At 45.1% G+C, this 13404-nt stretch overlaps 1 protein-coding gene across 1 annotated transcript in view; it reads right to left on the minus strand.

The window, feature by feature from the left end:
* The window catches only part of LOC8041709 (sodium-coupled monocarboxylate transporter 2), a 29314-nt gene that overhangs the window by 11040 nt on the left and 4870 nt on the right, over window positions 1-13404 (minus strand). Inside the window, exons 4-7 of the mRNA XM_040215788.1 lie at window positions 10838-10905; window positions 2671-2831; window positions 1690-1830; window positions 750-879 (exon numbers count right to left, since the gene is read on the minus strand). Of these exons, the coding sequence (XP_040071722.1) occupies window positions 750-879; window positions 1690-1830; window positions 2671-2831; window positions 10838-10905 (500 nt within the window). The remainder of the gene's footprint in view (window positions 1-749; window positions 880-1689; window positions 1831-2670; window positions 2832-10837; window positions 10906-13404) is intronic.

Raw genomic sequence — 13404 nt, forward strand, 5'->3', positions numbered from 1 at the left:
TGTGACTTTATTTTCTTAAATACGTCGCATTAACTGAAAATATTTTGTTGCTTCAACTTTGAAATTAAACTCACACTGTATGCATTGTTTTTTTTTTTTCTGGAGTTGTACCCACCTGTTTTTCACAATCAATTTATATTTTTAGAGCTGCCTTTTTCTCTAAGCATTTGATTCTGGGTCATTATAGATTCCACTCTTGATTTGTTCACGGTCTTTATTTTATCCGGGGTTAAATTTAAGTCGAAGATATCAGACCATCAAAACTGGATGTATTCGTAATAATATTTGAAGGTGATAAAATTTTCTCGTTCCATTGTCGCTAGTATTTAAACACTTTTCGACAAAATGCAAATTGGTCTTTATTTCATACATTTTTGTCCAAGTATTTCGTAATTGGGCTTTGGTACATTTTTGCAAGTATTTTGCCTATCCCTGTTTAAAGTGCACGGTAAAAGAATGGTGCATAAAATTTACGCCGAAATTAAGTGCTCCAGTGCTACACGACAGATGGCGCCAGTGTATTATCTCGTTGCAAGCCGTCACAAGCCTTCGCTATGCCGTCGATCACCCTAAATCTTTAGCAGTAATCCGCGTTTTTTTTTTTTTGTTTGTTTGTTGAATACATATTTCGTTACCCAATCGTTTTAACTTGACGTTTTCTAGTAAAAACTCATTGAATAATCGTTGCACAAAATATGACTGAATAACGTTGTATTAAAACGTTTCCGATAGTCGTAGTCGGTCCTCACCTGTTCTATTTTGGTGATGAGTCCCGCAAGGAGAGGGTCGCAGTCCCGGTACCAGTACACCAGGGATATTGCCACAGATCCAAGAAAAATGTAGGAAATCACGAGGAGGATGGTTCCCACGTACGCCGTCCTGCAGAAAGGATCCTCTTGCATTCAAATTGCTCGATCATATCTCAGGCTGGAACACACACTTGCGTTTGACTGTGATTCAGTGCGTTGCGTTTCCTTCTAGAGCCTGGACGCACTGGTACGGTGGCGCGATCTATCGGGAAGGTCTGGAAAGTTTCCTACATGTCACTAAGTATGGCAATTGACATGGTGAGAACGGCAGAGAGGAGCTTCAGTTGTCCGACTTCTAGCGCGAGCTTTCTACCTTCAACAATGCTTCGGCGTTTCGTGCACCTCGAGAATGCGCGTGCAGCCGAAGCACGGCGGAAGGCATGAAGCGCGTGCTGGAGGCCGGGAGTGCGAAGGACTTGTCACCCTGACGTTCTCATTTTGTCAGTTACTATAGACCCACACGCTATTTACAAACACGCCCGCGTTTGCCCACACAAGGTGTGGGCACTGCGCGTGCGCAGAAACCGAATTCGCGTGAGGTGAAGCGTCTGCGCATGCGCAGTGCCGTCGACAGCGCCACCACAGCTGCGTGACGTCAGGGTCGCGTGTTGGTCTATAGACTGAATGCTTTGCAGTATGTGCGGGATCAAATCTACCCGCTATTTATGAGAAATAGTTGCGAACGTTGTCGAAATTATTCGAAGCCTGCGGGAAAAAAAAAGATGTGCAAAAACAAAAACAAAATATAGAAATACGGGGCGCCCCAGGCGTAATTTCCCTTGGTAAACAAGCAGGAAAAATCGGCGCCTGCACATAGAAAGTTTAACGTTTCACCGAGTGTGCACGGATCAGGTCACTTCTGTAGCTAAGGTTTCCTCACGTTTGAGCTTCTTGTAGCGTCCTTGCTGCTGCGTACCGTTGCACAACAATCTGGTCCATGCCCATGCGGTAGAAGTGTGAACAGCTCACAGCAATCAGGGACGCCCAGACGTTCTCGTCGTTAGTGAAATCCAAGCTGGCCCTGTTGAGAATAAAGTGAGATTAGAAACTTGCAATGAACCCGATCTGGGACTCGTGAAACTTTAGAGCTATGGAAGTATCATAGGTCAAGAGATTACAAGCTGCAGCTTAACTTCTTGAGAGGTAAATAAGCATTATAAATATTAAATGAAGCAACACAGCTCATATAATATGTGTTATGAAATGGTATCAACGGCAGATCCAAGTTCGGCTTTGAGAAAAAATATCTTCAAACTAGCTAAAAATATTGGAGTCCAAATCTTGTGTTTTACAGAAAAAGGAATATTATGTCAGCGTGGCTAATCTGAGGGAGGCTGCATTATTTTACCTGCGCAGCAAACTAGACTCCTTACTATGTTTAAGGGGAAAACAAAACATTCAGAAAGCGTTATGGAACTTGGAGCAGTGATCTGTAATATCTATTTGTCATTTCTGTGTTCTTTCGTAACTTTCTTCGCTGCAAATATATGTGTCTAATGGTGTGCTACAATTGTTGTCCTTTCGTTGTTGCTGTTGTCGTCTTAACGTTCTAGTGAATGTGTACATTTCGAACGTAAACATTTCAAACTGGTATATGCAGTCTGCAATATGTTTTGTTCGGTCATAACCGAGGTCAGGTACACATGCACTTTAGGCTTTAGCTGTCTCGATAATGTTCTGTGCTCACGTGATTATACTACAGGTAGAACTTTTCTCTTCTTTTATCTTCACTTCATTTGTTTTATCTTCTCTTCTTTTATATTCTATTTTATTGTTATGTAGTATTAGTTTCTAGTACGTTCCCGGGTCCCTTCGTGTATGAAAGCGATACGATATTTTTGTTGTGTTCAAACGAACATACTCGAATAGGTATGGTTTAATGTTGAGGTCACTAAGAGGGCGCAAGCGGATCTCTGGGTCGTAGAACGAGTCGTAGATGATCTTGACGATGATGGTGATAGGGCATATTAAAACGAGGATTCCCTGCATAGAGTCTGTCCAGACCACACCCCGAAGGCCACCCTGTGAAAAAGTATAAAAAGAAAAGTTGAGATACAAGTTCATCAGTACATCCGAGTTGTAAAGAGTAAAACGAAACCTAGTGGAGGTTCGCCTTTTGGAATTAAAAGTGTACTGACAAATTAGAAAAAAATAATTTTTAGAACTCCAGACATCTTTGAGAAGTGGTCCCTCAGCTATTACTTTGAGCGTGCTACACTTAACGACAAGAGGAACGCTTGCCAACATTGGGAAATATTATGGGCGCAAAATTTCAACTTTGTGTATTTCGTTTTATTGTATTATTTTCATTATACGATAAGCTGACAACATGAAGCTATACCATAGTATGACTGTGCATTAAAGCGAACTTAAAATCAATTTGAAAATGGCAGGCGCTATGATTTATATAAAATTGTTCCCAAATAAAATGGCGGCCAGCAAAAAAACAAAGTACAGCCTTGTGTTGAACACTTAACGTGCGATGCTTATGCTTGGTGTTACAAAGCAGTTTGAATTTATCATCATTTATGTGACTATTTTAATTGCAGTAATGGATAACTCCACAGCTCATATGGATGAAAACCAGGCATCTTCAGACTGTGGTCTATACCACTGTTTCGATCAACTATTTCGGTTTTGCAACCATCAGCGCCCTGTCTGCGTGTTTCTTTGTCCTGATCCTCCCTCTTTTTGTGGTGTTCCCACCAAACAGTATGTACAGTGAGTGGCCCATTTTTTTAAATATTATTAAGCGAGCGTCGACCACCGGGACGGCCAGCGCCGTGCTGCGGAGGCGTGCAGCAAAAGGGAAAGATTAAGCGCGTGCGCACAAAGCCCTTTCTGGTGGGAGCGTCGTCTGCTAGGCGATTCCGTTGATCGCACACAGCCCCTGCTCCGAAGCAAAGGAGGGCAGGGCGTTTGCAATGTCGAAGTGCATCGCCGATACGCTCCTCCTCTTGGAACGTGTTCACAATTTTATTAACGGTAGCCTGTATAACCCCGAAAGTTGGGCTTCTGGTCAAAATGTCCAACGAGACGAAATGTCCATCGAGTCAAAATGTCCAATAGGCCACGTGACACCCGTGTCAAAATGTCCATCGAGACGAAATGTCCAATCGGGTCAGAATGTCCATCGAGACGAAATGCCCATCGAGACGAAATGTCCAATCGGGTCAGAATGGCCATCGAGACGAAATGTCCATCGAGACGAAATGTCCAATCAGGTCAAAATGTCCATCGAGTCGAAATGTCCGAGACGAAATGTCCACGTGTCATTTTTTATCCGTTCCATGTTGTATACACGCTGTATGGCTTGCGTTAAGAATGCTTATTATGAAAGTTCTTGCAACCCTGTTCAATGTTGCTTATATCAAGTATGCTCGAGTCAGATATGGAATAGAAACGCGCGAAAAACTGCGGGAGGCACAGAATGCGCCGACCCCTGTCCAAGGCCTTCTGACTAATGCCACTGTCAGTGACTTTATTATAACAAGGGTGCAGTCATCTGTCCCCTTTATCGAGGGAAGGAAGCTAGGATGGCAGCGAACAAAGCATGCGATGCCGAATCTGAAACGTGCTGGGTTTCTTCGTGCACACTGCGTATTCATGTGCTCGCCCTATCCGGGGGAAAGATTCGGGGTGGACGACTTAAATAACGTAATGACGAATGCACGTGCAATGAGTAATTTCCTCTTGAGTCTCGTTTTAAACGCTTCTGCTGCAAACGTCCGTATGTGAACCTCGTGGACCTGGGCACGAAGCACCCTCCTTGGTTTTTATACATTAAAATTGGCGCAATATAAGATAACATTGTAGAGGCAAAAAGATACAGACGAAAAAGAAGACATAAAACACAACCTTTCTTTTTTTCCGTTGGTGTCTTTTTGCGTTTTTCATTGCTTTTAGTCATGAACCAACTACCTAATCCAAAGTTTTAGTTAGCGTTATTTTAACTTTGCTTCAATCACCTAATCCATCACCGTATCCTAATTACAAAATATATTATTGCATTTGCTGCCGTTATTCATCACGTTTAATTATATTGCCTTAGGTGTCTCCTAATTTGCAGGTTAAGGAAGGAAACCCTGTTTTAAGCATCGAAAAAATAAGCTGGAGCAACTTAAGTCAATTTTTCGGAACATATAGCGTAGTCTGATTCATTTTAGGCAATGCTTAGAAATTTTCAGTGCTTAAATGGTGGTCAATATAGCCGGGAATACATGAAGATGAACAGCGTCCGTCGCCGGGAACGTGCCTCATTTGTTAATTAAAAAAAAATCCCCCCCCCCCCCCCCCCCCCACCTTTTAACCAGAGCACAAATCTGAAATTTGACATTTTCTTCCAACCGCTAGGGTTACATTTTAGCGGACTACCAGCGTCCGCAACGTAAATTAGTTTTTCTTTTTTTCTTTTTTTTTGCGATTAGAAATATTTTGTTTTCCCCAAAAAAATGTTTGTCAGATTTCTTCAAGTCATCACCCTACTACCGCTTTCGCGAAAACCCGGGGCGCCTGTAATTATTCGGAATTCTAAAGACGTCCGTCTCAGCATTATGCAGTGCCAGAGTCTGGGCCAACGATACAAAGAGGTCAAAATGTCTATCGGGTAAAAACGTCCACCGATTCGAAATGTCCAATTGGGTCAAAATGTCCAAAGAGTTAAAATGTCCAACGAGACGAAATGTCCAATCGGGTCGAAATGTCCAAAGAGTCAAAATGTCCAACGAGACGAAATGTCCAAGCAGGTCAAAATGTCCAACGAGACGAAAATTCCACCGAGACGAAATGTCCAATATTGGACATTCTGACACGTTGGACATTTCGTCTCGTTGGACATTTTGACGTGGAATCCGAAAGTTGTTGTTATACCCCTTGGCGCCATGCCGCCCATCGACATTATAGAGTTTTAGTAGATCGTTGCGATACCTCCGATAGCCCCGATAACGATACTATGCATGCGCAAGGGAGGCGGTGGCGGAGTATCGGGTATCGTTATCGGAGTCATGGGAACGATCTACTAAAACTTTCTATTCTCACAACACGTTCCCGTGTTTCTATAGGCACTCGAGGAGGCATAAAAATGTGCGCGCGCCCCAGTGGCGGATTCAAGGGGGGGGGGGGCGATCGCCCCCACCGCCCCCCCCCCCCCCCGAACGCCTCGCCAGGCAACCCCCCCCCCCCCGGGGTTCTTCGTCAGCTCGAAGAAAAAACGTAAGCAATCGACGCGAGAAACAAAAGATTAAAACAGCGGTGCGTGGACGCGCCTGCTGGGCGCTTCCAAAGTGGGGTTTATCTCCGTCAAGGTCACGGTACGTCTTCCCGAGAGGGACGGCGCCAGGAGTTTCGAAGTGGAGAGACAGTGGGGAGGCGCACCAAATGTCAGGGTCCTCGACTGCAGGCACACTTCCAAACAAGGCCAGCACGTCGAGCACGGGGGGAAAATACCTTCAACATATCTAGTCCCCTTTCTCTCTCTCTCTTTCTGTCTCCCTCTCCCTTTTTGGGGGTTGTCTGCGAAAAATTTGTGCCCTGAAAGCTCCCAAACGCAGACGTCAAGCAGCCTTCCTCAAGGGTAGCGGATTATCCTTCCTCTCTAGCGGCCGCCTTTTCATCACTTTTCGTTTGATGGTTTCTTCGTGGTTCTGGGCTTGTCTTTTGGCATGTCTTTTTTGGCTAGCTTTGAGATGCTGTCGCCCACGGGCTCACTAAAGATATCTTATTGGCACGGTGTGCTCATTGCCAAGGCAAGTGCGGAGGGGACGTACCGGGAGGAGACGTTCCAGGCGGGGGGATGCAGCTTGTACAACCAGGTGACCAATTGCTTTTCTTCTCAACTGAGAGAGGAAGCAAATGCTCTGGGTACATTGTGGTCGGTTTGAGCTTCTCCTGAAGACGCTCCGGACTTCCCCACGACCTTGGCTTAAACATAAGCCCGCGTTCGTCCTCGCCTCCATCCCTCACTGAGGATCAGCGCCGCAGCGCGGAATTCGCGACTCCAGCAAAACGGACGCCACCAAGCGGGAAAACCGGGAACCAGCCGGTCCAGGTCGCTCCTCGCCCCCCGCGTCTCTGGTGGCTATCGCGGGCACGTGTTGTCGGCGCGGTGGCGGACAGTGTAATTTCACGAAGATCCGAACATTTCTTAGGTTTGCCCGAGTGTTCATTAGTGTGGCGAAGCCTCAGTAGGTTGTTTCCTTCCATCACGTGTTTTCAACTTCTTGGATGGAAAGGAATCGCGGGAAAACGTTTTGATTTCTTGCCTGTCTCGAATCACATTCAAAGTGACGACTACTTGGTAACTGATAAGTGGTTTCTTTATACGGATGTAGAACAGCGGACTGAGGACGACAGACGAGGTGTTTCACTGGAGGGCACATCAATCCTCAAGTGAATGAGGTTCGATAACTGCTTTTTTTTAGTTTGGTTGTGTTCGATTAGCTTCAAGATTGAGCCACCCACGCCGGTCGGTGCGTTGGCTACTCATCTTGGCTGCTTTTCGCCGAAAAATCCTCTGGACCACTCTGAAGGAGTTGGGCTGATTTCGCAATTACTTGATTCAGGAAAGCCTGCTCGCTGCAAATGATAAATGAGGGAAATTATCTGTTTTCAAAAGGTGGGGGACGCGTCTCGCAACGTTAGACGCTGTCACGGCATTATGATCTATCGCGCCTCCAATATTTATATTATACCCCCGTCGAATTAAGCCAACAGCAATATACGTCTACATTGCTCAGGTTGACCGGCCACAAAAATACTCATTTTTTCCTTTCAGGATTCGAAGTCAAGTTCAATGCAGAGAGGTTCTGCGTGAATCTCCAATGAAGACTCTCAATTCAGTTTGTCCGCATTCGTCTCCGTGCTACCGGCTAGAACCATTTGGCTAAGTTTAACTTAGTATCTCTCTGTCTGTCAAATATACTTTTATTCAGTAGTTCACCTAATAGCTAGTTACCTAAGCTTATATTTCAAACCGAAGAATATACTAATATCGCTTTAGTGGGACCCCCCCCCCCCCCCCCCATAGTACGCAATATAATACTTAACCCGCTCGTCAAAATGACTTCTCGATTGCTACTAATACCTGAATTGAAATACGAGTATCAGCTGCTTAGTGGGGTCCCGGCGGGTTAACATGCTCCTTGGCTCAAGAAGCGCTTGCTTAATTTTCGTAATTTTCCTGCACCCTGTGTTGTTGACCGAGCAGACGACTGAAGCTGTTTCTTAAACGCGGATACGCACAAAAGCTCGATTTCGCGGACAGATAAGTCGCATGGTCGAGGCATGCGAGTTGGCTGAAAATTACTGTCGGTGGGAGAATTTCGCAGTCATTGCCGCTTTCCTTAGACGATCAAAACTGATTAGTACTTTACCGTCTCTCCAGAGCCCATAGTTTCGGTTTCGAACGAAATCTCCAAAACGAAAGTTTGACATGAAAAGAACAAAAAACACACTTGGAAAACAAAACTATGCTCTGCAAGTTTATGTGCACCGGCTACACTTCACCGTCTCAGTTCAAATACCTATAAAATTGGGCATTAAAAAAAAGAAAATCTGTTAAAGTGAACGCGCCACCTGTTCAGGCGGCCCGGCCGAGCCGACGCGACCTAGACTCAGCCGCCATGTTTGTTTGGTGGTGGCGCCCCCTATAGGTCGCTGGAGTCGCGAATACAGAAAGAAGCCGACGAGCACCAGGGGAGATGTTTCCTCTAATGGGCTTCATACTGCCGGCGGTACGACTTCTCGTGGCGGGAAGCTAATAAAAGAAAGATAAACGGTACGAGCACTCTAAAGGCTGGAGGCTGCTTACAGGGGGTCCTCAAGCGGACGCCGTAGGCGTTTATTTGTATACAATGCCGTTTCAACTTAGGGTGGCGGGACATATTTTAGGAAAGGCGCCCGCTACCCCTTGTCTCCCCTTGGCGCCGTATTTTCCAGTTAAACGCGGCTTCTGTGGATTGACGGCAGAACTTTCGCGCGGCTTTGCAGGAGCGAATATGTGTGTGTCGAACGGACTTGGGGAAAACGAGCCCTTTCAAAGATGTGGCTATACATAAATTAAATAGACAGTGCCTGTGCCCGTTCGAGTGAACACCGACTCCCAAACATCCATGCTGCAGTCGTGATCGGCCTTTAGCCCAGTTGAGATTCGCCGACCTTACAACCGCTCTGCCCTATCATATCTCTGCACCTGTCCTCTCGACCCTGACGAATGAGCTAACTACCCAGAAACAAGTAAGTGTTCCTTTGATACAGAAAATATCCAGACGAAATGCAATTGAATATAATTTGGAAGGATCCATTGCTGGTTTAAGGTCTTGTCTAAGTTCAAAAGTTATAGTTGCCGAACTGCAACATGCTTTCAAAAATATTCAACAATTATTCGCTTTCGTTTTCTCAAGTTGCATCCAGAACACGTGAAAACACGAGTTTGGGTTGGCAATGCCGCATGTGCTGCGCTCTGGACATTCCACATATACGGCGAACAACCGACGAACTTGCATGGCAGCGTTCGTTTCGCTCGCTGCGTGAACAGTGTTTTGACGCCGCGAGCGGCGTCGAAGCCGCCGGGCCATTTTTGTCGCTTGTTTGCAACGTACTCGCTCCGCTGATTTAAGCCGCTCTTCCCGTTGCCGCAGCAGTTGAGCACTAGCTCCAACCAGAATGTCTGCCAAGGCAATGTCTTTTAGCTGCCCTAAATCGACTGCTCACGTAGTGTCGGTCTGAAACCCAAGTTTCAGAAAGGATAGTGTCACCACAATTTTCGAGATACTTACCTCTAGCGTGGTCACCCAAAAGGTTTTAATTCAAAGAGTTCATCCCCGACAGGTAAACCGATACAAAAGCTCTCAAGATCTATATTATGTTATCAGAGTTTAGTAAAAACGATAACTCCACAAAAAATATAAACACTCCCCCCCCCCCCCCCCCCCCCCCCCCGTTTTACACCGAGGAACCGGCCCCCCTAAAATGGAGATCTGGATCCGCCCCTGGCGCGCCCGCTGGTCAAAGAAAAGTGTGACTACCCGGCTACATAGGCTAGATGACGACAGCAAGAACGCAGTTGATAATACAAAACACCAGGCGGAAACACTGTCTTTACTGCGTTTTACTTTGCGTTGTACCGCAGCCGACGCTACGAGCCATCTTGGTCAGTCCGTCGCTAAAAGTGTGTCACGTGGTCTTCCCATTGGGTACAACTGCACGTGAAAGCACGATGTCACGTGGCAGGGTGAAAGCACTGGATTGGTCGGATGGCTCGTAGCATTGTTTGGGGTATATAGTTTAATGCATCGCTGCATTCAGTTTGTCGCGTCACCGTATTTTTCTTGTTGGTGTTCACAAGATTAAACGCAAACATGAAATAAAAAGAAAGTAAATTAAACTCGAGATGACGCGCTGTTTATCCCACGCCTGACCAGTGTCGAAAAAAAAAGAGAAAATAAAAGCAAGCGCTGTTCAGATATTTGCTTAAAGGCGGTTAGCTATGCCAGCAGATAAAGATCGGGGCTTTGTGCGGTCAACGGAATAGCCTAGCAGACGACGCTCGCTACGGAAAAAGCTTTGTGCACACGCACCTATTCTCTCCCGTGACGCCGCATTTCTCCGCGGTGCAGCGCTGGACGTCCCGGCGGTCGACGCTCGTTTGATATAATTAAAAAATTTGGCCACTGTAACCACCAACTAGCCCAACTACATGCCTTGTATAGTCTTAAAAAGACACTGACATCTCTACCGTGTGATAGCCATGTTTTAAGCGGCCCAATGCCAAGGTCGCCGGAAGAAGCCAAAGTTTCGGTTCTCATTTCTGCTCACGTTTAAAGTAAGATTTAACAATATATATCCCATTTTTCGCGAAGCAAATGACGTAGTGCCTTTATTAGTACTTTTTAATGTGAAATAACTCATTATCCCGACGTTTTCGCAATTGAGCGGAGTTGCCCTTTAAATAAATAAGTCAATAAATAAATAAATAAATATATTTGTTTCTTTAGGTTGTAAGGTGCCCCAAGCTTGAAGGTCCGGCTTACCAGGGCAGTATACACAGTTCCTGCAGCTCCTATCGCCAGCGTACTCCCAACCAATGACACGCGGAAAGCTGCGGTGTTTGAAAAAAAAGTTGTAAACGCCAAAAGGTCACAACACAAAACAACTGGCAACTTTGCCCTTTGTTTGAGACCCACGCCGCTCCCTTCCTACATCGTTCAACTTTCAGCCATTTTTTATTCTTTGTATTGTTTTTGTTTTCTGCGCAGCCGAGGGAGGAAAAAGAAAGAAAACGTTCTTGGCCGAGTGAGCAGTGCCCGCGGATCCCATGGGGATGAACCGGGTGAACACCACCTATAAAATATTCAAAGCCTGTCCACGACAGTTTTGAGCAATGATACTTAGATAGAAGCCAGTTGGCAAGCTTCACGGAACGCCTCTGGCGCCTTTTGATGGCGTGTCCGGTCGGTGGTCCATTCCTACGCTATCAAACCATCTGCACAGAAGCGGGGTAAGCCGGGGCAACGTTCGATGCACATTTCCTGCAGTGGAAAGGGATTCTATTGCGGCTTTTAGTGGTAAAAAAAAAAAAAAAAAGTTTGCGCGATAGTTTGCGCAAACAGAGCATCCTTCGAAAACAGTACTTCTCCGTTGCTCCTGGAGGTGTTGCAGCAATAGCTGGTGGCGTGAAGCTTTTCAACTGACAGATCTAAAGAACGTTGGTTCTTGCCGTCATAACAGTAAGATCGATCGAAGACTAAGAATGCACTCAAGTGCTGCGTCAGCGTGTCGGCTTGGTCTCGTGTTCGATCTGCACGTCGAAAGATGTTCGGCATCGTACTCGGGTCCAATTGCTGAGTGGGCATCACCCGACCGTGATGTCGTTTCATGCAGAAAAAGAAGGACGTTCGCAGAGCTGTATTGTTTTATGTCGAGTTGGCGGGGTTTGAATCCTGCTGGCTAATTCGGAATTGACTTTTCGTTGATTCATTCGAAAGCTCCAAATAAGTCTCGTCATTTATGGGGCGCTTTTCATTTTAAGGCGTGCATGAAAAAAAGAGTAAGGTCTCAAAATGGTTTTTCAAAAAAATATACAGGGTAGGAAAAAAATTTTCTTCTAGAAGAAAACTGAAAACCGTGTTTGCGTCATGTCATTAATTGTTTCTTTTTTTAAGGTCTAAATGCGGATTTTACGATTTGGACAATCGTCACAGGTCGGGTATTTCGAAGCTTCGCCAGGCTCAGATACCTTCCGCACAGTAAATAATCTTCTTACGTGGTTTCTTAAGTTACAATAAAAGAGCTAAATATTCATAATGATCTGTTTGATATTTTTATTTATTTTTGTGAGGAAGCCTCCTTCGACGATAATTTACCTTGTCCGGATGATAGTACCTTTCATACCTAATGTTGCAGCACACACACACACACACACACACACACACGCACACGCACACGCACACGCACACGCACGCACGCACGCACGCACACACTATATATATACAGTGCAGTCCACTTATAACGATATTGAGAAAACCGCAAAATCCAATCGTTATAGCCGATTATCGTTATATCTGGATCAAATCAAATCTAAAAAAATAGCGATCAAATCTAAAAAATTTGATCGCTATAAGCGATATATCGTTATATCTGGTATCGTTATAAGTGGATTACACTGTATATATTCACCAGGTTGCATTTGCTAATCGTTTAATTCGTTTTACAATATTTCTTTTCGTGCCTTTTATAACTAGAGATTGGAGAGTTCGATGGGACACTACTCCTTGGAACACGCAGTGACCAAGGCATTTGGCCAATCGTAAAAAGTTGCTATATCCGACCACAGCTAAACCCTTGGTCGCGCACGTCGCCAATAATCGCCGGACATACGAACGCGGGTACTCCGTTTCGCCTTGCTAAGTATCAAATCAGCTGTAGAGGTAGGTTGACCAGTCCGTGTTTGTAAATGCGCAATTCTTCTATCTACATTCCGCCTCATGATGGACCCCACTCAAATCAATTCAATGCCTCGTTAGCGTCACTTGATCTTCGAGTGGGGCACAGTGACATGCGTGACGCATAGTCACGTGTAATATTCCACAGTGCTAAATAAACTACAAAGTGTCCTAAAAAAGAAGGGTTGCTTTTCTTTTCACTGCAAAAATAAACTACGTTTTGCCGAATGCTCATTCTCCGCCAAAATGTAGTGCTAGCTGTCCTAACCATGATGCCGAAATTTCAGAACGGACTGTTATTTCATTCAGAAGTTATAAGTGATGTCTGAAACTGGCACAATTCAGTATTCGAGAGCTCCGTCCGCCGCCATTTCCCCAGTGAGAATTTTAGGGAATCGCCTAAAACTTATGAATGAGATAATGCTCAGCTCTGAAACTTTGGAATCTGGTTCGAACTGCAAGCACTATATTTCGGCGGAGAATGAGCGTTCGGCAACGAGTAATTTATTTTCCTGGTAAAACAAAAAATTAAATTTTGGGGGTTATTTTGTAATGGCAGAGTTGTTTATACTGAGAAAGTTTGGCCTATGGACGGAACTTGCTTTCCGCTAGAAAGAACAGATTTTGCGATAACGGAAAGTGGAGTTACTTCATTA

This window comes from Ixodes scapularis, unplaced genomic scaffold, assembly GCF_016920785.2.
Source record: "Ixodes scapularis isolate PalLabHiFi unplaced genomic scaffold, ASM1692078v2 PGA_scaffold5__190_contigs__length_132052651, whole genome shotgun sequence".
Lineage (NCBI taxonomy): Eukaryota > Metazoa > Arthropoda > Arachnida > Ixodida > Ixodidae > Ixodes > Ixodes scapularis.